Raw genomic sequence first — 26,422 nt, forward strand, 5'->3', positions numbered from 1 at the left:
TTTGATTTATGTTTTATAATTTAAAAATCATAAGTGAGAAATTTTAACTTATAATTTTTGACTTTTTCATTCCATATTAATCGTTCACTTTTTCTTTTACACATTCTTTAAGAAATTATAAATAATATAGATAGTTTTATTAATTTACCCTTTTATCCACTTCTTTAACTTATAAGTTTGTTTAGGCTTTCGAAAAACCATTACTTCTAGGGGGTAAAATGAACTTTTTTATTTAATTTTATCTTAATTTTATTAATAGACATGTAATTTAAAATAATTATTTATAATAAAATGAACACTTAATATGAGACAAAATAAGTAGGTAGAATTACATAAACCAACACATAGTAAAGGTAAAGCTAAAATACAACACAAGATTCAAACAAATGCAATAACTTTTACTTATATTTTATGTTTATATTATAAAGATTATCAATATATTTAAATATTTAATTTCAAATTTAACAAATCAAACAAATTATGAGTTTTATAAAATTTGGCATTTCGCCATTAAAGGTTTTCACTTTTTTTTTTTGAAGTTCAACTCTCAACAACATATTGATCATAAAATTTTATTCACTTTTTTCAGAAATTTTCAAAACAATAAAAGACCATCTTCACTCTAAATTATTCGTAAAAATTCAGAGACAGTTCTAATTAATTTCATTGTCAAACACAATTCTAATATTTAAATATTATTTTTTAATTTAAAAACAAAAATATGATCATCTACTTACTCTTTTTTAGAAAGTAGCATTTTTTAGGAGTAAGTTTAACCAGAGTTGAGTTAGGTAGTGACCATGTTAAATGAGTTTATGACCGTTTGAAAGGCAAAGGGCACACACATGTACACAAGTACAGGTACAGTCATTTTATATGACAAAAGCTCAAGCTTTACTGCTCAATTTCCAAAAACACTGTCTCCCATTCTCAACAAAAAAATATGAAAATACTGTAAATTTACCACTTATCATACATATAAAGTGCCACCAAAACAGTCCTTAGCTCCTGTACTGCACACCAATTTGCCTAGAAAACTCTTTCTCATATCACCCTTCTTCTTCTTATTCTTCCTCTTTCACCAACCAACTTTTTCAAGAGAAAAAGTAAAGTTCATTATTGTTTCCAAATCATGAATGCTTTTATGTTATCTTTGGTATTTTTATTGGCTATCATTGGTTACTCAAGTAAGCTGCCTCTTTTCACTTTGCCCTCAAGTTCTATCAGTTATCTGCACTTTTTTTGTTGTTGTTGATGTTTTTCTTGTTATGCTCTTAGTAAGCTTTCACATTACTTTTTGTCTTTGCCCTCAACTTCTCTCTGTTTTCTGCATTGTTTTTCATATTTTATTGAGATGGGGTTTCACTATATTTTGCTCTTGAGGATGTTCTTGATTCTACTGAGTTCAAAGATTCAGTCTTTTTCTCTTTGCCTTCAAGTAATCTGCAGTTTTCAGATTTTTATTGAGATGGGGTTCACTATATTTTGCTCTTAAGAAAGTTCTTAATTATACCAAGTTCAAAGATTCAGTCTTTTCCCCTTTGCCTTCAAGTTTTCTGCAGTTTTCTTGACATGGGGTTTCACTATATTTCGCTCTTAAGGATCTTCTTGATTCTACTAAGTTCAAAGATTCAGTCGTTTTCCCTTTGCCCTCAAGTTTTCTATATTATTTCATATTTTTCTTGAGATGGGGTTTCACTATATTTTGCTTTTAAGGATGTTCTTGATTCTACTAAAGTTTAAAGATTCAGTCCTTTTTTCCCTAGCCTTCAGGTTTTCTGCATTATTCATATATTTATTGAGATGGGGTTTGGATGTTCTTGATTCTGCTAAGTTCAATGATTCAATATTTTCCCTTCTGCCCTCATATTTTCTCTGTTTTTCTGCATTTTTCATATTTCCACTATATCTTGCTTTTAAGGATGTTCTTGATTCTACTAATTAAGTTGAAAGACTCGGTCTTTTTCCCTTTGATAGGAAAAGCACAATGAGGTTTACTTGTTTGAGCTGATTTTTATGTGGATTTGTTTGTGTAGGTGCCAATTACTGTATTTGCAAAGATGGTGTAGATGTAAAAATTCTTCAGGAGAACATAGATTATGCCTGTGGATCTGGAGCTGATTGCACAGCTATCCATACTAATGGTGCTTGTTACAACCCTGACACTGTCAAAGATCACTGCAACTATGCTGTAAATAGCTATTATCAAAGGAAAGGTGCATCTGGTGCTAGTTGTGACTTTAAAGGAACTGCAACTTTGACATCAACTGCACCAGCTTGTAAAGTTCCCTCATTTATCAACTAATCTTTTTGTTCATTTTGTCACTTTCAAAGGTTTATTGTTAACTTTTTCTTCTTGTTTTAATCATCAGCCACTGGTTCTGGATGTGTATATCAGTCCACTGCTGGGTATGTTTCCTAAGCCTATGTTATATATTATGTGATGTTAGATCTAGCATTGCATAAGCGTCTTACTTTTTTTGGACTGTATTAGATTCTACTTAAAGTTTTACCTTAAAATTAAAGGAAAGATTCTAGTTGTGTGATGATGGTAGCTTCAATTTAAAGCTCATTCTCTACCTTTTGATCATAGAAAAAAGGTTGAACTCTTTTTTTTTCTTGGTGTGAATTACAAATTGTGTGTTTTGTGAAGGAAGTTAAAAGTAGTGTGTCTTTGGGTATGAAAATGTTGTTGGGCTTAAACAACCTAAAGATAAAGATAAAAGATAGTCCACACTATTTTCCTCAAATGTATCACATCACATATTAAGAGTGTTAACACCGTATAAGTAACTTCTTTTTCTTTTCTACTTTCCACGTGAGACTCCCAACAGACAAATATTTTGGGGGTGGTAGCTAGTAAAAATACAACTTATTCATGTATTTAATTTATGTATAAGTTCTACAATGCTTGATACTTCATTAGGAAGTAAGTTATTCATGTATAAAATTAATATGATGTATGACTTGCAATTTAGTAACCTGCATAACTAATACATATATAATTTATGTGGGATTTTGTATCTTATTTTATACAGAGTAGAAGATTAAATAACTATATAGGCATAACTAATACCTGTATAATTCTAACCAACTACCAAGCGATCCCTTACCCCCCTAAGGTGTCCTTTGGTAGTTGGTAAGAGTTATACACATATTAGTAATGTAGAGATTAATTACGAGAGAATCTATGTATTAATTTTATGCACAATTAGTTATTCATGTATTAATCATATATGTATTAGTTATTTCACCTTCTATCTTACATAAAATAATACATAGATTTTCGTATAATTTATTGATGTATTAGTTATGTGGGTTTCTAAATAGCAAATCAAACAGAACGGAGTAAGTTGATTGTTTTTCAATTTTCTAATTTTGGTTGGCTTAAATGTTTTGGAAAATGTTTTCCACTTTCCTCAAATTTGAGGAAAATGACTTCCTTTCAAAAACTAAGAATTTTTTTTTCCAAAACTCTCCTTCAACCTCAAATTACAATATTTTCTTCTTACCCCGCACCCTTACCACGACCCCCTCACCCCCCAAAAAAAAATTAAAATTTCTTTTTTAAGAAAAAAATTAAAAGTTTATTTTTGAAAAATATTTCATATTTTGAAAATTTAATTTTTTTTATCCATCCCTACCCCGACCACCCTACCCCCCCCCCCCAAAAAAAAAAAAAAATTTAAAACTTTCCCTACTCCCCCCTACCATCCCCCCATGCCCACCCTCACCCCACCCACCCCCCACCCCCGCCTGCCCGCCCCACAAAAAATTAAAAGTTTATTTTTGAAAAACATTTCAAATTTTGAAAATTTCATTTTTTTACCCCCACCTCCTTCCCCGACCCCCTACCAGCCCCCCACCCCACAGTTCCCCCTCTTTCCACACACACAAAAAAAAAATTAAAATTTATTTTTGAAAATATTTCAAATTTTAAAAATTTAATTTTTTTACCCCACGCTACCCTGACCCCGCCCCACCCACCCCACCAGCTCCCCCCCACACAAAATAAAATAATTAAAAAGTTATTTTTGAAAAATATTTCAAGTTTTGGAAGTCGAGTTGGGTCCCAAATCAAAGATCGAGATCGGATCTCGAGTCAATTACTAGGGTTGATTTTCATATCAGAAACTAATTTCCTAAAAATATTTTCTACTGTTTAACCAAAAATTAAAGATATTTTCTAAAAAATATTTTCATTCACTAACCAAACAATATAAAATATTTTCTGGAAAATATTTGTGACTCACCAACCAAACATGAGAAAATAAGTTAGAAACCAACTTATTTTTCAAGAAAACATTTTCTAGAAAAACATTTTCCTTTGAAAACATTTTCTTTCATACCAAACACACCCTCAATGGTTGGTTGGTTGTATAATTAATTGTTGGTGCTTTTTCTAGTACAGTACTTTTATTTTACCATAAACTTCCAATAGTTATTGTTAGTGTCATGTCACTACTCACTACCAAATCTTGGTGAGTTTGTTTCTTCATCATGTGTCTTCATATCTTCTGTCTGTTAATGCTCAATGTGTACCTTTTTTCTTTGCATATGACGAAAATTTCAGGTGTATCTACCATCATGTAACATTTTTTTAGTCCTATTAGTTGATTCATATGTTTGTCATGCTACTTGTTTACCCTCATGTCATTTTCGTGTACTAACTTACTCCATCTGGTTCCAAATATTTTTGGTAAGCTTGAGTCGTTTATTACTTTTTGGCATGATACATAAATGTGCTTTTTAACTTGGTCTCGACTGACATCTATGCGTTCCAACTTTGGGTGTGCACAAGTAGGTACTTAGACTTGTATTTACATAGCGTCATCCTACATAGCGTCTTACGCATATTATGCCCTGTAGGACATACTTGTTCAACTTTATACAAATTTAAGTGTCTACTAGTGAACATCAAAAGTTGTTGGAGGACATAAATGTCAACTGAGGCCAAGTTAAATGTCACTTAATTCTTTTCTTGAATCTTTCCTTACCATTCCAATTAGTTAACGGTTAATTTAGTAATGTATTTAATGAGATAAAAGATAGTTCAGCCAATAATATACTGATTAAAAATGTTGAATGTCTCTTTAAAGGGTGTGAAAATCTTAAAAGACGGATAACATGGATTGAGCATAGTATTGTATAGCAGTTAATCGGCCGATGTGGTTCTTGATATCCTTTATTCTTTTGTATACCAGTAACACAGGTGGAAATACAACTCCAACAACTGTACCAGGAACCACAAGTCCATCAACAGGAGGCACTAGCACTAGCACTAACACTGGCACAGGAAGTGGCACAACATTACCAGGAACTAATCCAGTTTTTGGACTTGGACCAAGTGGCATGACCAACACAGACATAAATGAGAGTACTACTATTCATCAAAGCTATGTGTTTTTCACCATTGCCCTTTTGTTTACAAGCTTCTTGGTATATGCTTAAGGGTCTAAAGGCAGTGAATGAAGGGACAATTGAGCCCATTTGCCTAATTGGACACAAATTCCACTTCTTTTTTTTGTTTAGCATCTACTTTTCTTTGTCGTGAAAAAGTTGGAACTGGATCCCCTTTAAGAGGAGGTGGAACAGTTTATTAATTAGTGGTGTAGAAGGGGCCTAATCTCTTATCTTTTAGATTTTTCCCTTTTGTATATCTAGAGAGTAGAGAGAGGCTGTAATTTTTTTATTCAAATATTGTTATCAATGAGTACTCACTACTCTTCCACCTTCTTTTGTCTCGTGGTATAGTTTGATTTGACACTAAATTTAAGAAACGAAAAGACTTGAAATTGTGATCCAAAACACTCTTGTATTGTTTGTGTGGTTATAGATTATTTTATCTAGGTTTAGAGGAATTTTATAGTCAAATTATAATCAACTATATCACTCACTCAACAGCATTAGAAAATCAAATCATACTATACCACAAATACAAGAAAATGAATCTTTTCAGATGTCTTATGTATAAGAATTTAGGGGTGTATATAGTCTGAATTGGTTTGGGGCATTTAAATACCAAATCAAACTAATTAACTCTTCAACAATCAATAATAGCCACATGTAGGGGTGTACATGGATCGGGTTGGTTCGGATTTTTTACAAATCAAATCAAACTATTTGTGTCGGGTTATTAAGTTTATAAACCAAATCAAACCAATAAAAGTCGGGTTTTCGATATCAATTTTTCTCGGATTTTTCGGGTTTTTCATAGTATCTAATAAAAAGCACAGAGCAGTGCTTCTTAAAAAGAGTTCTAGTACAAAATATCAACATATAAGATGGAGGCAGAACACTGTTTGAAGTTTTAACTTTATAAGATGAGTTTTTTTGTATATTATTTAGATGGACTTCTAAAGTCCAAATCTAAATATAAGAAAGAAAACAAAAATTATGAAAAATTTTAAAAACATATTTATAAATTACATTTTAATAAATATTTTTATGTATAACATAATTTAAAAGTAGTATATCTATAATCGGGTCGGTTTGGGTTCGGTGTGACTTTTTTTTGTTAAAACCAAACCAATCCTATAATGGTCGGGTTTTTTTTTCCAAACACCAAATCAAGTCAAACCAAACCACTAGTCGGATTTTTTTTCCGGTTTGGTTCGGTTTATCGGTTTGGTGTTTATTGGTTTGCCATGTACAGGCTACAGCCCTAGCCACATGTTTCACAAAATTGCAAAAAAGTTGATCTTGATGAAGCTATTATCGAATCGTTTCAATCACCATAAATAAATCGTCAAACATTTATATCGTTATAAAATGAAAATGAAAAAATCAAACTTATACTATTCTTATGAGTAGACACAAAGGCAATCATGGGATCAAGTTGGTAAAGCTTGTGCTTGCCACCAATTTGGTTTGGGCTTACAACTTATTGCTCCACTTAGAAATCAACGAAACAACAACATTAGGAACTTAGGGTGTAAATTAGTCTAATTTGAATTTTATTTATCTTAGTCACATATATGGGAGAGTGGACTTAAATGATAAATCCAAATCTGATGTTGAAAACGAAAATTATGACAATATTCACAATATAGTCTTAAGAGCTTTGATAATTTGTGAGACACAAATATTACCTTATCACAGGAATGAATATCTTTTATAGAGCGAATCGTTTGAAGTTATTCCTCTCGATATATGATTTGTACTATCTTTTATATAGTGAATTGCTCATCTCCGTCTGCAAATATAGGTCTACAAATCGAACCACATTAAATTTTTTATCTCTTTTTTAATATATTTCTTTTTTATTGTCTGATTTATCGTCAATCTTTGAAGCTTTGCTTAAGCTAATGACACCTAGTTATTTTGATCTTAACCATCATAACCAAAAATGATTTTACTATAAATATTCTTTCATCGGGAAAATGTGTTCTTACCTCGACTCATTAATGTTAATAAAGGAAATCCAGTTTTCTATCTGCAATTTCCACTTAATTTCTTTGACTTTAACACCATCATCTGTACCCATCAAACAAATGTCTAACATGACTACTACTTTAATGATTCAGTAGATACACATAGAAATTACAAACAAGTTGATATATAGAAAAAAGAGTGAAATGGTCAAACTTATGGAAGGAGTCATACACTATAAATATTTCATTTTGATACACAAACACGACAATATCGTTCACTAACTTTCAAGATACGAATATCCCCTTCAACGTGGGCTCCATCAGGATATTAGTATCTTGAAAGTTAATCGACGATATTATCGTGTTTGTGTATTAAAATGAAATATTATAGTCTAGAACTCCCATAAGTGTTAAAATATTTATATTTTATGACTCCTTTCATAAGTGTTATCTATCTCTCTATATAATGTAATTATTTTAATCAATTGGTATGTGACTTGCCAAAAAAATGTCTACTTCGTATGAGTTTTCCATCCTGAGTATTTTCAACATATTCCGAACGATTTTCGGGCTGTTATTTATTATTAACAAAATTTAATTAGACACGTAATTTAATAGAAATAATTTAACACGTAAGCTTTTATGTACAACATGCAATAACCTACTAATTAGAAACTTATGGTTAAACATATCATTATGCTATTATTATATAGATTGTCATTAAAGAGAACTTTTTGAAAAATTATCAAAGAGCTTTTTAATAAAAAGCTTATTTTTTTGGGTAATAAAATGGTATCATAATAAAATAAAATTGGGTTGAAAATTACATGGAATTTGTCACCATGCAAAACAACTAGTATTTTCTTTTCTTTTTTTGATGTCACATATGGACCACACTAAGACTTTAAACGCCAATAAAATCTGCTCACAGAAAGAAGGGTCCTAATAGTCAAACATGAGGAACTAACAAATAAAACTTTGAATCTGTAGTATGAGAATAGTACTAAATAGTGTATTTATATTATTGAAATTTAATAGAATTTAATTATAAATAAAATTTTATTTTTTTGTTTTATAAATTTGTGGTTTAAAAAATTATATTCATCACATGAAATATATATTTATGTAATTATAAATTATTCCATAAAGAATAAAATAAAATTTTTAATAATAAATTATTTCAAAATAAGAAAATATAATATTTGTTTTAAAATAAACTAAAAAGAAATATGATAATAAGCTAAGAGAGAATTGGTAAAATTACAAAATTATTACTCCTCTTTTTGAAAAAAAATATTGTGTCTTAAAAAAGAAAAAAATATTTTAAAATATGCCATCTAAAATAAATTTTAGATATTCATGTTATCTAATTAAGGATAAATTATTTATTTTAAAATTAAATTATTTCTGTATTTAAATCGACTGAAATAGAAAGATAATTTTGTAATGTATTATATAATATTGTATTTTATTGTTTTGGTCAATACAATATTTAAAGAAATTGTATCATTTTTCATTACTTAATGTCACGTTAATTTGAGAAATAAACCTATAAAAATAATAATAAATATTATCACATCAAATCAATTATCACATCAAATCAATTATTACATAAAATAAATCTTTTCATCGTTATCTTAATATAGATTTAATAGTAAAAAATACTATTGCAAACAAACAACCATCCAAATAAGATGTTAAAATTAAAGTTTTTAAATAATATGACTAGGAGATTCCCTGCTGAAAAAAAAACTCTATTTAAGGCTTAATACTTTTGAATGATAAATTCCTCATCCAAACCCCACTTTCACTACCATTTTTTTCTTTCTTTTTTTTCTTCCATTTCATTATATAAGCAGATAGCCCTTTTTGGTACTCTACTATTTTTGAGTGTCATCTTGGTTTTTGTGGGGTCTCAAATAGGTACCTTTTCCATCCTTTTTTTGGTTGCTTTTTCCCTTTTGTTTGGAAGAAATCAACACATTCTTTCATTTCTACTGGTTCTTGATCCCCTGTTTGCATTTCTATCATGGTGATTACTGTCCATGTTTGAGAACCAAATATATTGTTGCTGAAAAATGAAATCTTTTTTGTTGTTTGTGTGTGTGTGTATATATTGGTTCTGATAGTTCTCTGAGATTTGTTGTTCACTTTCTTCTGAAAGAAAAACAAAAAAAAGGATCTTTACATAAATAGACTGTCAGATTCACTGTTTACTTTTTCTAGCTAATATTCCCTCCGTCCCAATATAAAGACATTTAAATCTTATGATCTTGGTATGTCAGAATGTTGAAACTGAAAATCTTACTAATTATGGAAAGAGAACCTATTTTTGGGACAGACCAAAAGAAAAGTAAGATACTTAAATTGGGACAAAGGGAGTAGTGATTATACATGGTTTGTACATATTTTCTGCTGGCTATTTTTAGTATAAGTGGTTGGATGGATAGCTATTTAGGTTAATTGGTCGTGATCATTCTTTGAGATTGTTGACTTTCTTTGAAAGAAAAAAAGAAGGGATTTTACACATATGGTCTGTCGAATTCATTGTTTACTTTTTCTAGCTATTATATATAGAGTATACTGATTATTCATGGTTATATATATATATTGTACATATATTTTGTTGGCTATTTTTAGCTTAAGCAGTTGAGTGGACGGCTATTTAGGTTAATTCTTCAAATTTCTCACATAAATAACCGGTCGGATTCAGAACAATGAATTGAGTATGGACCATGATTAGATTCAATCTTTAATATTCTCTTCTTAATTTGTGTAGAATTTTTTTTTTTTGACAAAGGTAAAGTTTGTGTAGGATTTTTGGAGCATTCCCAATTTGATTACAATTTCACCTGATATTGAAAAGTTGTTATCCAGTGGCTTGAAGATGTATATGGTGGAGAGCAAAGGAGGGGCTATAGTTTGCATGTTATTGTCTTTGTTCTTCTTAGGGACATGGCCAGCCTTACTAACTCTACTTGAAAGAAGAGGAAGATTTCCTCAACACACTTATCTTGATTATACTATCACTAATCTATTGGCTGCTGTCATTATTGCTTTTACTTTTGGTGAAATTGGGACAAGCTCAATGGGAAAACCAAATTTCCTTTCTCAACTCTCTCAGGTTGGTGCCTAATTTATAGCTAACAACTCTATATAATTTGATTGATGGGTGTGAGTGTGAGTCACAGATGCCATTGTAAAATTCTTGTATAGATAGATATAAACACATTGAAATTTAGTATTGTTAATGACAAAGTATGAATAGGTGAGTTCTTGGTGGATAGATCTGATATTTGTGCTGGTAGGAGGTAACAAGTATCCTCTGAAATTAGTCGAGGTGCGTGCAAGCTGACCCTGACACCACGGTTATTAAAAAACAAGTATGAATTGATGAGTTACCGAACAAGAAGCGTGGGGGTGGGGGGATAGTTTGTTGCACTAGTTTTTAGTTCTTGTTTCGTTTGGTTTTGTGTTGCATGTAGTACTCTGAGTGATAAGTAGTTTATTTGACTGAACGTGATTTTATATGTGACACTTTTGCTGGAATCTTGGATTGTGAAATTAACATCCTCTAATTTTGGCATTCACAACTTATGGATCGAGGCCTTTTATATGTTGCATAACTTTTATTTAATTAAGTACAATATATATAGATGCTGCAAGTAGCAACTCGGAATCATGATGCTGAATAAAACAAGCCTACATGACTGTACTTCTGTTCACTAGTGACATTATGTTTTGTCTAGAATTCACCAGCGTTGATTGCGGTTTAAAATGATGACCAAGACGCAGATATTATTACCACCTATAAGCTACTTGATAGGTGGATTTAAGGACTGGAATTCGCTTAAGGTGGAGTTTTGCATATTAATTTGGTCAATGGTTTGTCTGGTGATCTTTTCTGGAACATTGATTAGCATCTGGTTTAGTTTCTTCTGGTTTCCTGGTTTTAACTTTGTCACTGCCAAGAGATCCGTGCTACTGAAGCTATGAAGACGTTAGCAGTCATCTTCTGTCCAGATCACCTATAGGCAGGATAAGCTCTTGTTCAAATTGTCTACGGAAATAGAAACTTTCCAACAATTCCCAGATTGATTGCATGTATTGTTGAAATTGCATAATAATATGCATTTTGGAATTTTCGAGATTCTAGAATTATATTCGTGGAAAAATTATGCAGGATAATTGGCCCAGTGTCTTGTTTGCAATGGCTGGAGGGGTGGTCCTCAGCATTGGGAACCTTACAACTCAATATGCTTGGGCATTTGTTGGTTTATCAGTTACCGAGGTCGTCTCCTCAAGCATTACTGTTGTTATAGGTAACATTTTAACTTTTCCGAAATGACATAGTAACTGATGTCCCTTTCTGTAGTATCATAATTTGTTTGAATTTTGGACCATTGATTCGGTTATGACAGGAACAACTTTGAATTACTACCTTGATGACAAAATTAACAAAGCGGAGATTCTTTTTCCGGGGGTTGGTTGTTTCTTGATTGCTGTTTGTTTAGGTTCTGCTGTTCATGCATCCAATGCAGCTGATAACAAAGCAAAGCTTGATAGTTATTCAAATGAATCTAAAGATGGAATTAGGTATGCATCAATATGATAATATACTAAGAACATCATTTTCACGTCTTTGCAAAATGGGGAATGACATTTATGTTTTGATTCTTTTTGTTTTACTATAAAAAAAAGTATACGAAAGGTGTTTTTTTCATCTGAGGCTCATGTTATGATAGTGTTGATACTGTGTAAATGACTAGAGGAAGAGTAATGTCATTTAATGACTTAACCAGCATATACATTGTCCATATTTTTGCTTTTTTTTCTTTCTATTGAAAATTGCAGGATACACAGAAACTCTGACGAGTTACATATTTCACATTGCTATACAAATTTTTCGCCATTAATCTCGGGAAATTGATGTTGATTCTAATCGAAACATTTGCAGGGCTAATAATATTAATGACTCTAAACAAGCATATACAAAGAGAGGTATTATAAGCTTGAATCTCAAAATTGAAGTTTCATATCTTTACCATTTCTTTTAGATCCATAGACTTTATATAGTTTTTCTTTGGGAATGCTGAACATCCATAGTTGACGTAAATGATGTGGAGAAGGGAGTTGCTTCCACAGAGAAGGCAAAATTTGGGACTGCGCTTTTCCTTATAGATCTTGAGAAAAGAAGAGCGATCAAGGTCTGAAATTCTTCTTGAATTACTAATCATATTAAATATTATTATCGCTTCAATGTTAACTTCTGGCTTGGAAAAATTCTCATTTTGATACTCGAACTACGACCTGTTCCGATTGAACACATGATAAAGTGTTCATATTAGACACTTCCAGCTCAAATTTTTAAAAAGTTTACGCATAGATCTAATGTTTTTTGTCGTTTTGTCAATCCAATGTAGTGGAAGATGTTCAAGGGAAAAGCGGTTTCCTTGTTTTTGTTCACATTCTTGTGTTTTCGTGCAGATATTTGGGAAGAGCGCTATCATTGGTTTGGCTTTAACATTCTTTGCTGGAGTTTGTTTTTCTCTCTTCTCTCCAGCATTCAACCTTGCCACAAATGATCAGTGGCATACTCTAAAAGATGGAGTTCCACACTTGAGCGTCTACACAGCGTTCTTCTACTTCTCAGTTTCTTGCTTCATCGTTGCCTTGATTCTGAACCTCATCTTCTTATACCGTCCTGTTCTAAACGCACCCAAGTCGTCTCTAAAGGCTTATTTTAACGACTGGAACGGTAGAGGTTGGGCACTTTTAGCAGGACTTTTGTGTGGTTTTGGAAATGGTCTCCAATTCATGGGAGGTCAAGCAGCTGGATATGCAGCTGCAGATGCTGTTCAGGTTAGTCATTCACATTATTAATTAATCAATCGTGCCTCAACATAGTTGGGGTCGGATATAATGAATCCACTGTATCTATTCCCAAAAAAATTGAAAAAATGAAAATCAGACATAAACTATAGACCTCGAACGTGCTACTCTTGTCATGAGATGTTGAAATGTGTTTGCAATTCCAGGCGCTACCTCTCGTGAGCACATTTTGGGGGGTAATTTTGTTTGGAGAGTACCGAAGATCGTCTAGAAAAACATATACGTTACTAGTTGGCATGCTGTTTATGTTTGTAGCAGCTGTTGGAATACTTATGGCATCGTCAGGGCATCGAAAACAGTTAGAACTCCATAAATCATAATGTTGATTTAGTCGGACTCCAACGTGGACTTCGAACACCGTGCGAAAAATTAAAAAAAAATGTTGTTTGTACATGTATCATCATAATTAGAAAAATGGTTCCATTGTATATGATACGTTGCTGTTTCGTGTTGAATAGAAGCACAATTTAATTAAATTTTGCTGGATAATTCTCACTGTATATAGCACCCATTGCAAGCATTTGGAGACTTTCTGATTGGATAATCAATCATATCTTTCAACTTCACTGTATTTTTATTTATGCAATTCTTGAATTATACTGCAATATTAGTGAAATTTTATTATCTGCTGTCCTGTCCAGCTTTTATGAACACTGTTATTTTCTAATTGGCTGAAATTATACAAAAAAAATGCGGGAAATTATCTCGTTACCTTAGAAATGTGTGGTCCTGAATTTTTAACCTCCCCTTCGAGGTCAAAAATCAAAATTTATTAAATTTGAAATTTTCTTGATGAGACAAATGGAGTCAAAAGTTCAAAATCCAGCCACCCTTCCACCTTCATAATCATTCTTGTTGAATAGAAGCACAATTTAATTAAAATCTGCTTGTTGGAAAATTTCACAATGTAAATCAAACACAACTCATATATCTACACTTGCAATTTAAAGAGTAAAAAATGATGAAAAGTATTATTATGTCTCTGTAAATAAACAAAAAGTAAGGGAAAATTACCATTTACGTCTGTTGGGAGAAAATATTTACACCACGTAGCTTAATATAAAATATTATACTCGATTTAGTTTGTATTTGTGTATAAGCATCTTCTATGAATGTGGAATGTTAAATGTAGAGGAATAAATGGAAGAATTGAAGAACACTAGAGCAAACTGTGAAGTCAATCTTAACTCCATTACTGCAACTTCAATCCTTTACACAGTGAAGAATCATCTTATTCCTACTGCTAACTCCTCTATTTATAGACCAGATTAACAAGCCAACCATCTAACAAACTTGCAACTTGCACTGTTAAGTTATTTAACTAGTTGATTAGGACCATTTGACAACTGTACATTCTAACTACTTAACATCCTCCTTCAAGCTAGGCGTGTGAAAAACATCTTTCATTCCTATCTAGGTAAGTAGATATCTATGTTGAATACAAGTAAGTCCTTTGGTAAATAAGTCTGCAGGTTGCTCTGTTTTACTCAAGTACATAGGTTGCCCCAATTCAAGTTGAACCTATTCCTTGATTAAATGGAAATCAATGTCTATGTGCTTAGTTCGTTCATGAAAAACTGGATTGGAAGCTATTTGGATAGTTGACTTGCTGTCACTGTAAACTGGCATTGGCAACTTCATTTTACTCTAGTTCTTTGAATAGACCAACTAACCACACAATTTCTGCAACTGTTGAAGCCAAACTTCTATATTCTGCTTCAACTGAGCTTCTTAAAATGGTGTCCTGCTTCTTAGACTTCATGAGATCAAAGAGTAATGTAACCATGTAGCCAGTTATAGACTTCCTACTATTTGTACATGATGCCCAATCTGCTTCACAATATGCATTCAACTAATCAGTAGCATAAGCTGTCATAATTATCCCAATACTTGGTAATTGCTTCACATATCTAACTACCTTTATTGCTGTATCCATGTGAGATGTCTTGGGACTATGCATGAACTAGCTCAGTAGTTGCACTGCAAATGCAATATTTGATCTTGTAATTGTCAAATAAAGAAATCTACCTACCAGCTTTTGATACTTACTAGGATCATCTAGCAGCTTATCCCTTTCATCAGCACGAGGAGAATGTAAGTCAAATTATGCAGTATTTAGCTTCTGATTCAGTTCAATGGGAGCTCCAACAGGGTTTGAGCTTGACAGTCCCATGTCTAAGATAAGTTCAAGGCAATATTTCCTTTGATGTATGAGGATTCTAGTGGCACTTCTAGCAAACTCAATTCCCAGAAAGTATCTCAGGTCACCTAGATCTTTAATCTTGAAGTTATCCTTAAGAATTCCCTTTGTCTTCAAGATCAGTTGATGATCATTTTTTGTAATTAACATATTGTAATGATATGTCTCCGTCGTTAGGAATAAGCCAATGGAGAAGGATTTCGGGCTAGAAAACTTCGGATAGTAACTTTAAAATTTTTTAGCCTAGGGTAGACTTGAACGAATTCTGAGTCAGGTGAAGTCTAGGGTGACCATGTGAATGGTGGGAGAGAGAATCTTTGATTTATTTGGATAAGCTGATAGCCAAGATGATATAGATATTTACGGCTTCGCAAAATCATATTCGGGCGAGTAAAACTCCCAAAATCGGATTCGGTGTGAAGGGTATATTTTAATACATTTTGAGAAGGGGGTGTATTGTGAAATGGGGGCTTGGAGCTCAAACTCCAATCTCTCTATTTTCTTGTAACCCGACAGAGCTGGATTTCTCCCGCCAGAGCAGGGCAAATGTGACTTAAGTCGGAAAAAACCCTAGAACGGTCTTTTTTTGCAAAAATAGTTCCTAAGACTTCAGGAGGCGACCTAGGGTGATTTTCATCAAATTCCTATGGATTTTCACACTTAAGATAAGGGTTTTACTCCCTAAATTCATTCTTTGATTTCTAGAACCTAGAAACTATGGTTGGTAATCATTGCAAAAGGGTTTGAACCAAAAACTAATGGTGGAAAATAGCCCTAGGGTGGGGTTAGTATCATGGATTTGGACTATGATGAGAATTGTGTTATTTTTCATGATAGTTAGGTCATTGTGTTGATCCTTTATATGTATTTACTATTTTTAGACCAAGAACGAGAAGAACAAACTCGAAAAGGGAAGGCTCATATATTGTAAAGTTGTTGAAGCTTGATTTTGAGGTAAGTGATGGTCTAGTTTCCCGTATGTGTTTCATATGCTTGTTAAATTGCTTCATGATATGCATATGCGTATATGAATAGGGAAACATGCTAGATTATTTGTGAAATCATCACTTGCTGGCCTGTTTTTGTGATGAACCTGTTCTTGGTGGTATAATGTTGTAAATATTGAATGTATTTGTGATTGTGGTATGCTTGGATTGGGTGTCATGTTCCAATATATATTTGGATCGGGTGTCATATTTCGATATATAGTTGGATCAAGTGTCATGTTCCGACAAAAAAATGATTGTTTGTAGATCCCTTGAGAGGAACCTTATATAAATTTATGGCATATAGAAAATATGGAGTTGCGATATTGTCGAATGTGGTTGAACTTGAGATTAGTTGACTTATTCTGTATATGTATATGACTATTTTGTTAAATTTACTTGTCTATGATCTGCCTACTGGCTAACCGCGTGATCCTACCATTACACCATTATTTTTGTGTACTGATACTACTTATGCTCTGTCTTTTGTTGAGTATAGGGCATATTCAGCCGGCTGTAGAGAAACCTCATTTAGAAGGGTAGAAGCTTGTTCAAAGTCCAAGGGTAAGCTATTATGTCATGCTGCCGTGGACTTTCTCATTGTCTAAGTCATTCACTCGGGACTCAGATATTCAGACAATCATTTAATATTATGACCTCTTTTGGGAGTGCTTCCCTTTTCTTATATTGACATTTGGTTAGAGTTTTGGTACGAACGACTTTCAGTTTCTAGGATGTTTCCACATTTCATTGGATATTTAAATTATTTTACTTTTTATTTCTGCTTTCGAAAGTCTTTAACTGTTTTATCTCATAAGTTTGATAAATTGGACTGTAAAATGGTTCTCCCACTAGAGAGTTAGTATGGGTGCCAGTCACAGCGGTTCGAGATCATGACAAAGTTGGTATCAGATCCTAGGTTCGTTGATCTCTTCATACCAAAATGAGTCTAGTAGAGTCTTGTGGAATGGTACGAAGATGTTTGTACTTTTCTTTGAGAGGCTATAGGAACTTAGAAAAAGTTTCATTGTCTTCTTTCCTTCATACTATAACTTGATTCCAATTGGTATCTGGCGATCCAAATTGATATCTAACCTCTTTCACTCTCTTGTCCGTAGATGGTCAATACTCGCTCTAACTATGTAAAGCATGTAGCTCTAGTGGAGCCAGAGGAAGAGCCAGTCGTTCGAGGGCATAGCAGAGGAGGAGGCAGGAGAGGGAGGCGAGGCAGGGGCAGAGGGAGAGCAGCACCAGCAAGAGTGGAAGTTCCTATTGAGGAGGTGTTAGTATATGAGGCCCCTCTTGCTCTCCAGTATGAGTTAGAGGGAGAGGTAGAAGTTGGAGAGGAAGAAGAACATGCTGAACAGGAAGAGGACACCCAGACTTGGGCTGCTAGTATTCCCCCTCTGTACCCTATACTAGCCCAACAGATCATGGTTTTCTTGAGTGGGTTGTCTGACACAGGAGTCATTCCCACTATACCTGCAGCACCAACTCATGTTGCTCGTTCGTTTACTGTTGCAGCTCCACTAGCAGATGAGGTGATAGGCACAGATGCCTTCTTTAGACCACTAATGGGCCATGTAATGACCACTACTGAGCATGATATGCTCACCAAGTTCCTAAAGCTCAAACCTTTGGTCTTCCATGGTACTGAAAATGAAGAAGCTTATAAGTTTATTCTTGATTCCTATGAGAGATTGCACAAGCTGGGTATAGTGCATCAACATAGAGTGGAGTTTGTAACCTTTCAAATTCAGGGTGAGTCCAAGCAGTGGTGGAGGGCTTATATGGAGTGTCGTTTGCTTGTGTTTTTCCCACTTACTTGGGTTCAGCTCCATGCTCTGTTCTTAGAAAAATATGTGCCCTGTACTTTGAAGGACAGAAAGAATGATGAATTTATGGCCCTTGAGCAGGGAGGGTTATTAGTGGCTGCTTATGAGGCAAAGTTTCATGCATTGTCTAGGTATGCTACTCAGTTGGTCACTACAGAGGAGGAGAGAATCAGGTTGTTTGTGAAGGGGTTGAACCCCGAGTTGCAGGTACTATCCATCCATAAGACCTCATCACGTAGGAGTTTCAACAAAGTTACAGACTTTATGAAGAAGGTTGAAGGTGTGAGAAGAGATGGGCAAGCCAAAGCTTTGGCTAAGAAGCCCAAGAGCACATGTAATTTCTAGGAATCCTATTCTAGAAGGTTAGGCAGGCCGATGATTGTAGCTGACCAATCTATTCAGCGATGCCCGCTTCTACTGGTAGTTTTTCAGGTACTCCACAGTAACATCCAACCCATGAGGGTTAAGGAACATCATTCCCAGGTAGACGCCCATCCATTGATTGAGATTATTTTAATTGTGAAGATACGAAACATATACGGAGGGAGGCCCTCACCCCCGCCAGACAGTTTTAGCACCCCAGCAGGCCGGAGCAGTGGTACTAGTGGCTGGGAAAGCAATGGTAGAGAACGTCTACAGGGTAGGCAAAGAGAAAACCCAAGAGGCCATGGGGGCCGAGGTAATGGTAATGCAGGTCGAGGAGCATCCCAACCAGGTAGGGAGGTAGCCCGTTAGGATAATTGGGCTCAGTTTTATGCATTTCCAAGTAAGATCGATGTAGAGGCATCTGACGCAATAATCACAGATACCATTCTTGTCTGTAACCAGATGGCTATTATTTTGTTTGATTCGAGTTCTACTTATTCTTATGTGTCTATGAAATATGACTTGGTATTTGATGCACTGTGTGATATGCTAGATGCCCTTATTCATGTTTCTACCCCTGTTGGAGAGTCAGTCATAGTCACTCATGTGTATCGTGCTTGCTCTGTGATGTTTATGGGATACCAAACTTGGGTTGACTTAATGATTTTAGACATGACAGATTTTGATGTGATCTGAGGCATGATTTGGTTGTCCCCTATTTTGTTGTACTTAATTGCAATGCCAAAACTGTGGCTTTAAAGATACCGAAGAGGGAAAAGTTAGAGTGGGAAGGGGTGTACAAGCCTAAGCCAGCCAAGGTCATATCTTTTCTTCAGGCTAGAAAAATGGTGGGGCGGGGTTGTTTGGCCTATTTGGCCATATCCAGAATGTGGATGTAGAGTCACCTTCTATTGAGTCTATTTTAGTAGTGTGTGAATTTTTGGAAATTTTCCCTTCAGACTTGCCTAGTATGCCTCCCGACCAAGATATAGATTTCTACAATGACTTAGAGCCGAGTACTCATCCAATTTCCATTCCTCTCTACCGTATGGCTCCGGTAGAGTTGAGAGAGCTTAAGACTCAGATCTAGGAGCTTCTTAACAAGGGGTTCATTCATTCTAGTGCTTTCCCTTGGGGTGCTGGTGTTGTTTGTTAAGAAAAATGATGGTAATATGAGAATGTGCATTGACTACCAACAACTGAATAAGGTTACCATCATAAATAAATACTCTTTGCCTCGTATTGATTATTTTTTTGATTAGTTGCAAGGCACCTCAGTCTTCTCAAAAATTGATATAAGGTTTGGGTATCATTAGTTGAAAATTAGGCCTAAGGATGTGCTTAAAACAACTTTTAGAATTAGGTACGAGCACTATGAATTTTTGGTGATGTCCTTTGGGTTGACCAATACACCTACAACCTTCATGAGTTTGATGAATATGGTGTTTATAAATGATATATTGGAATATTCAAAGAGTGAATGGGATTATACAGATTATCTTCGAATTGTTTTAGGTGTTTTGGGAAGACAAAAATTGTACGCAAAATTATCTAAGTGTGAATTTTATCTACCTTCAGTTGCCTTTTAGGCCATAATATTTCAAAAGAAGGGGTAGTGTTGGACCCACAAAAGATTGAAGCAGTTAAGAACTAGGCTAGGCCTAGTTCCATGATCGAGGTTAGAAGCTTTATGGGGTTGACCAGTTATTATCGCCGGTTTGTGAAAAACTTTGCTTCTATTGCTACTTATTTGACTAGACTGACTAAAAAGGAGGTGCCATTCGAGTGGACTGACAAGGGTGAAGAGAGCTTCAAAAAGTTTAAGATTCTTCTAACCACAGTACCAATTTTGACCCTACCGATCGAAGGTAAAGATTTTATTTTTTATTGTGATGCTTCACATTCTGGTTTAGGTGCTGTGTTGATGCACGATAAAAATGTGGTAGCATATGCTATGCGGCAATTGAAGGGCATGAGAGGAACTACCCGACTCATAACTTGGAGTTGGCAACGGTAGTGTTTGTATTGAAAATCTGGAGACATTATATATATGGCATCAAGTGTGAGGTGTTTACTGATCACCGCAGCTTATAGCACATGTTCACCCAGAAAGACGAATTTTAGTCAGCAAAGGTGGATGGAGTTTCTTAAAGTCTATGACATCACTATCCAGTATCATCCAAGTAAGGCTAATGTAGTAGCAAACACATTGAGCCAAAAATCAGTAAGCATAAGCAGTCTAGCCTATTTTGGGGACCTTAAATGACCCCTGGCTAGAGATATTCAGGCCTTGGAGGCTAGGCATCTCAGATCAAGGTGGGATAATGGCCGAAGTTGATCTAAGACCCACTTTTATAGAAAAGATCAAGACCAAGCAGTTTGAGGATGTGAACTTAAATAAAATTATAGGAAAATTGTTGATGGGTAAGGCTCAAGACTCAACCCTTGATGCAGGTGGGGTGCTTCACTTTAGGGAAAGGATTTGTGTTCCTCAAGTAGATGGACTAATTCAAAAAATCCTATTTGATTCTCATGGTTCATGATACTCTATTCACCCGGGAGTGACTAAGATGTATCAAGATTTGAAATAATTGTATTGGTGTCCTGGTATGAAGAAAGACATAGCTGAATATGTAGCCAAGTGTCAAAACTGCCAACATGTGAAATATGAGCATAAAAACTTGCAGGTTTACTTCAAAAAATGCCCATTCCTGAATGAAAGTGGGAGATAATAGCCATGGACTTCGTGGTAGGACTTCCCAAGACTTTGGGAAAGTATGATTTTATTTGGGTAGTGATTGATAGGTTAACAAAGTCAGTGCACTTTATTCTAGTTAGAGTGGACTATAATGCACAATAATTGGCTGAGATTTATGTGAAATAGATAGTAAAGTTGTATGGAGTGCGCCTTTTTATCATTTTAGATCATGGTATGCATTTCACTTCTAAATTTTAGAAAATGTTGCATGAAGATCCGGGCACTCAACTCACTTTTAGCACCGTTTTCCATCTATAGACAGATGGGCAATCAAAGAGGACTATCCAAGTGCTAGAAGATATGTTGAGGGAATGTGTGATCGATTTTGGGGGACATTGGTATAAGTTTTTGCCCCTATTTGAGTTCGCCTACAATAATAGCTACCACTCTAGTATTAATATGGTTCCATTCAAAGCTCTGTATGGGAGGGGATTCAAGTCTCACATAGGGTAGTTTGAAGCTATAGAAGTAGAGCCATAAGGGTAGACTTAGTGAGGGATGCTCAGGATAAGGTAAGGAGCATCCAAGCTAAGCTTCTACAAAGTCATCAAAAATAGTATGCAAACCGTAAGTTAAGGGATATGATATTCGAGGCTGGTGAGAAAGTATTTCTAAAAGTGTCACCCATTAAATAGGTAATAAGGTTTGGCAAGAAGGGCAAACTCAGTCCTCGCTATATTGGCCCTTTTGAAATTCTTGACTGTGTAGGGCCAGTGGCGTACAATTTGAACTTACCACCTAGCTTGTCAGGGGTACACCTGATATTCCATGTGTCCATGCTAAAAAAGTACCATGGGGATGGGGACTACATCATTAAATGGGACTCAGTATTGTTAGATAAGGAACTCCAGTATGAGGAGGAACCAGTTGTAATCCTTTATTGTGATGTCCAAAAGTTGAGTACTAAAGATATTAATATGGCTAAAGTGCAATGGAAACATCGTTCAGTAGAGGAAGCTACTTGGGAGACTGAAAAAGATATGCGAGACAAGTGTCCTCAATTGTTTACCGAAATAGGTACTACTCTATCTCTACTTTAGTTCTGTTTTCCCTAGTTAGTCACTCGTAGAAGAGTGATGGGTAAATTGGTATCTATTATAACGACCTATCCCCATTATTAGAAATAAGCAAATGGAAAAGTATTTCAGGCCAGAAAACCTTAAGTAGTAACTTCGGAAAAATTTAGCCTAGACCAGATTTGGATGAATTCTGAGTCAGGTGAAGTATAGGGTGACCATGTGAATGGTGGGAAAGAGAATATATAATTTATTTAGATAAGATGAAAGTCAAGACGATATGGAATATTTATGGCTTTGCGAAATCGCATTCAAGCGAGTAAAACTCTCAAAATCGGATTCAGCGTGAAGGGTATATTTTAATACATCTTGGAAAGGGTGTGTGTTGTGAAATGGGGTCTTGGAGCTCAAACTATGAGTTCTCTATTTTCGTACAACCTGCTAGAGTGGGATGTTTCCTGCTAGAGCGGCATTGCCAAAGTGGGATGGTCCTGCTAGAGTGGGGCAGACGTGACTTAAGTTGGGAAAAAACCCTAGAGCAGTCTTTTTCTGCAAAAATAATTACTAAGACTTTAGAAGGTGGTGTAGGGTGATTTTCATTAAATTCCCACAGATTTTCACGCTTAAGGTAAGGATTTTACTCCTTAAATTCATTCTTTGATTCCTATAACCTAGAAACTATGGATGGTAATCATTGGGGGAGGGTTTGAACTGAAAACTAATGGTAGAAAATAGCCCTAGGGTGGGGTTAGGATCATGGATTTGATCTAGGATGAGAATTATGTTATTTTCATGATAGTTAGGCCATTGTGTTGATCCTTTATATGTATTTACTGTTCCTAGACCAAAAATGAGAATAACAAACCTAGAAAGGAAAGGCTCTTGCATTGTAAAGTTGTTAAAGCTTGAATTTGAGGTAGATGATTGTTTATTTTTTTGTATGTATTTCATATGCTTGTTAATTGCTTCATGATATGCATATGTGTATATGAATAGGGAAATATGCTAGATTATGTGTGAAATAATCACTTGCTGGCCTGTTTTTATGATGAACTTGTTTTTGGTGGTATAATACTATAAATACTGAATGTATTTTTGATTGTGGTATGGTTGGATCGAGTATCACATTTCGACTCATAATTGGATTAGGTGTCACGTTTCAACACATATTTGGATTAGGTGTCACATTCCGACACAAAGTTGATTGTTTGTAGGTCGCTTGAGAGGACCCTTGTGTGAAGTTATGACACGTGGAAGATATGGAGTTTTGATATTGTCGAATATGGTTGAGCTTGATATTAGTTGACTTATTCTGATTGCGTTGAATTTACTTGTCTATGATTCGCTTACTGGCTAACCACGTGATTGTACCAGTACACCATTGTTTTTGTGTACTGATACTACTCTTACTCTACCTTTTGTTGAGTACAGGGCATATTCAGATGGTTGTGGAGAGACCTCTTTTAGAATAGTAGAAGCTGGTGTTCAAAGTCCAAGAATGAGCTATTACGTCATGCTATCGCGGAATTTCTCATTGTCTAAGTCCTTCTTCTGAACTCAGATGTTCAGACAATCATTTAATATTATGATGTAATGACTTTGATGGTGATTTTTAAAAATTTGTACAAAACACGCATGAACAGTAACACGCATGAACAGTAACTTTTTGGGCAGAAAATGCCCCTTTCTTTCCATTTCAATATTTTTCATCATTTGTTTGAGTTCTTGAACTCCTTGAGGTTATTTGAGAAGAGATTTTAAAGCAAAGTATTGGGTAAGTGATTTTTGACCTAAAATCTTCCCTTTTCATTAAGTTTTTGATGATTTTAACCCCTAAAGTTTAGTTTCAAACTCCAAAAATCTTTGTTTCTTCCCTAATTTGAATTTAAGGAAAATGGTGATTTCTAACTCATTTTGAGCTCTACTTTTATGGGTTTTTCAACCATGAGTTCCTTATTACAAGTAGAATGTGATTGTCCAATAAATTTCCAGATTTGACCTTTTTTGAAAATAATTAATTTTTGGACTATTTTACCCCCAGTTCTGAAACCTATCAATATCGGTGTCATTAGACTCCTTGTGATGTGTATGTTTTTTGTTGATAGTGGTTTGTCAGTCCAAATATTGAATTCGAGAGTTACTTGTTCGGTGGAGGTGTTTGAGTACGGTTTTAGCAATTGAGGTAGGTTTGACTATCCTTCTTTGGGATTGAGATGGGGTAATTAGTCATTCATATGTTATAGACTTTGGGATGAGGTCGTAGTATGAGTTGAGAATGTTATATATATATATATATATATATAGATATATATATATATATATTGTGATGCCCGTGGGGATTAATAATCCTATTACTATTTATTGAGGGTGAATATCATGTGTAGGTTAAGTTTTGAGAACTTTGAATCTTCTACCATATGTGAGTTGAATATTACTTCCATGTCATATGTGTTTTGATGCATTCATCCTCATTCATCATAAAAGTTGAGAAATATGGAAATTCTTTTTGAGAAAGAAAATGAAACACCTTTAAACCTTTGTATCTTGAGTCCCTGTCCGAGGCAGTATTACGACAGGATAGTGGATGCATTGTGATCCCTTGACCACGAGGAAGTGGCAAGGATAATAAGATATTGTGATTGAGGTATATGGTCTGCGAGACCCCCATGGGTCCTGCTTGGTAGCACAGCTCGGTAGGTGTATATTATAGGGTGTGCGACAGTCTTGATTCCACCATACCACCACATCATTGCATCATCATATTGCATTGCATTGCATTGATATCTATGCTGCTTGAATTATCTGATTAATTATGATTATGAGCTTTTATTATGGGTCTACTTTAGTCGCGCCACTATATATATAAACTGGCGGTACCGATGCCGAAGTGAGACTTTTCTGTATGCAGGTGGAAGCGTTCCTTAGTTTATTTCATAGGTTTGATTAATTTCTTATACTCAGTCAGCTAAAACCTACTAAGTACATGTGAATTGTACTCATCCCTACTTCTATATCCCTTTTTGATGCAGATACTAGTCGGGGTACCTCACATGGCAGTTGATATTCTAGCGGATTGTGTATTCTCAGATTAGAGGTGAGGTCCCAGAATTCGGATCGTCACTAGTCTATCCTTATTTTTCAGTCTTTTGTATCATTCAGAGACTTATGTTGTATCTTTAGATTTGAATCTTGTATTAGATGCTCTTTATACTTATGACAACAGGTTTTGGGATAATTTTCTCTTTATTGTTTTTCTTTTTATTTAAATTATGGCATCACTTTCCCCTTTGAGAGTCTTGTATGCGTTTTATTTTTAGGGTTACACATCAAATTGGGTTTTGAGATGTGTGCCACCATGACCTCAATTTTTAGGTCGTGATAAATTGGTATCAGAGCTCTAGGTTCACCGGTCTCATAAGTTAAAGAGTAGGGTGTCTAGTAGAGTCTTGCAGATCGATACATAGACGTCCGTACTTATCTTTGAGAGGCTACAAGATACTTAATAGGAAGATTTCCTTCATTTTATTCTCTTCGTGCGATTTATTCATATCAAATATTGTATACCTCTGATCTATTCCTTCTGCGCAGATGGTGAGGACTAGAGCCACAATTACTGAGGGTGAGGCTGCACCTGGTGCCCGAACCCTAGTATGCGGGTGAGGTAGAGGACGTGGTGGAGTCAGAGGACGAGGCCGAGAGAGAGAAGCGGCACCTGCTGGTGGACGAGCTAAAGAGCCATCACCTGAGCCCATGTACGAGCATGAGGATGACTTGGAGTAGTAGACTGAGGAGCAGAGGCCATCCCAGCCTCCTGTGGTTCTCGATAGTGCTCCGATGCTTCAGGAACTACTGGTTCAATTATTGGCTAGACTGGATGGTGCTCCTATCTCTGGTATTCTTCCAAGTAGCATAGGTTCTCCTATCATAGTTGGTGCTACACCGCTAGTTCAGGGGCCTAGTGTAGGATTTCATACTCATGGTTCTTCTTTAGTGCCT

The 26,422-nt window shown here is 34.9% G+C and overlaps 2 protein-coding genes across 7 annotated transcripts; both read left to right on the top strand.

Moving 5' to 3' along the window:
* The first annotated feature begins 856 nt into the window (after window positions 1-856).
* LOC129887580 (PLASMODESMATA CALLOSE-BINDING PROTEIN 1-like) lies at window positions 857-5,735 on the top strand. The gene is made up of 4 exons (XM_055962737.1): window positions 857-1,187; window positions 2,037-2,279; window positions 2,373-2,409; window positions 5,205-5,735. Exons 1-4 carry the CDS (start codon window positions 1,133-1,135, stop codon window positions 5,449-5,451), a joined length of 582 nt encoding a protein of 193 aa, XP_055818712.1. The 5' UTR covers window positions 857-1,132; the 3' UTR covers window positions 5,452-5,735.
* A 3,428-nt stretch (window positions 5,736-9,163) lies between these two features.
* Window positions 9,164-13,829, top strand: LOC129887581 (ureide permease 1-like). 6 transcript variants are annotated; one of them, XM_055962740.1, is made up of 8 exons: window positions 9,164-9,296; window positions 10,180-10,497; window positions 11,557-11,695; window positions 11,795-11,969; window positions 12,331-12,374; window positions 12,480-12,580; window positions 12,861-13,235; window positions 13,412-13,829. In XM_055962740.1, exons 2-8 carry the CDS (start codon window positions 10,261-10,263, stop codon window positions 13,583-13,585), a joined length of 1,245 nt encoding a protein of 414 aa, XP_055818715.1. In that variant the 5' UTR covers window positions 9,164-9,296; window positions 10,180-10,260; the 3' UTR covers window positions 13,586-13,829. The 6 variants fall into 6 exon arrangements, with proteins under 6 accessions (XP_055818715.1, XP_055818714.1, XP_055818717.1 ...); XM_055962739.1 differs by having other exon boundaries at window positions 10,189-10,497; XM_055962742.1 differs by having other exon boundaries at window positions 10,251-10,497.
* Window positions 13,830-26,422: the final 12,593 nt, after the last annotated feature.

The sequence above is a fragment of the Solanum dulcamara genome, chromosome 4 (assembly GCF_947179165.1).
Source record: "Solanum dulcamara chromosome 4, daSolDulc1.2, whole genome shotgun sequence".
Classification (NCBI taxonomy): domain Eukaryota; kingdom Viridiplantae; phylum Streptophyta; class Magnoliopsida; order Solanales; family Solanaceae; genus Solanum; species Solanum dulcamara.

What these genes read in the sequence shown, in the direction of transcription:
- LOC129887580 (XM_055962737.1), top strand. Translation starts at nt 1,133, where the DNA reads ATGAATGCTTTTATGTTATCTTTGGTATTTTTATTGGCTATCATTGGT. An exon ending in GACATCAACTGCACCAGCTT is followed by an intron (nt 2,280 to 2,372) that starts GTAAAGTTCCCT and finishes TTTAATCATCAG; the next exon opens with CCACTGGTTCTGGATGTGTA. An exon ending in GTATATCAGTCCACTGCTGG is followed by an intron (nt 2,410 to 5,204) that starts GTATGTTTCCTA and finishes TTTGTATACCAG; the next exon opens with TAACACAGGTGGAAATACAA.
- LOC129887581 (XM_055962738.1), top strand. An exon ending in TCCTTTCTCAACTCTCTCAG is followed by an intron (nt 10,498 to 11,556) that starts GTTGGTGCCTAA and finishes AAAATTATGCAG; the next exon opens with GATAATTGGCCCAGTGTCTT. An exon ending in CAGCTGCAGATGCTGTTCAG is followed by an intron (nt 13,236 to 13,411) that starts GTTAGTCATTCA and finishes TTGCAATTCCAG; the next exon opens with GCGCTACCTCTCGTGAGCAC.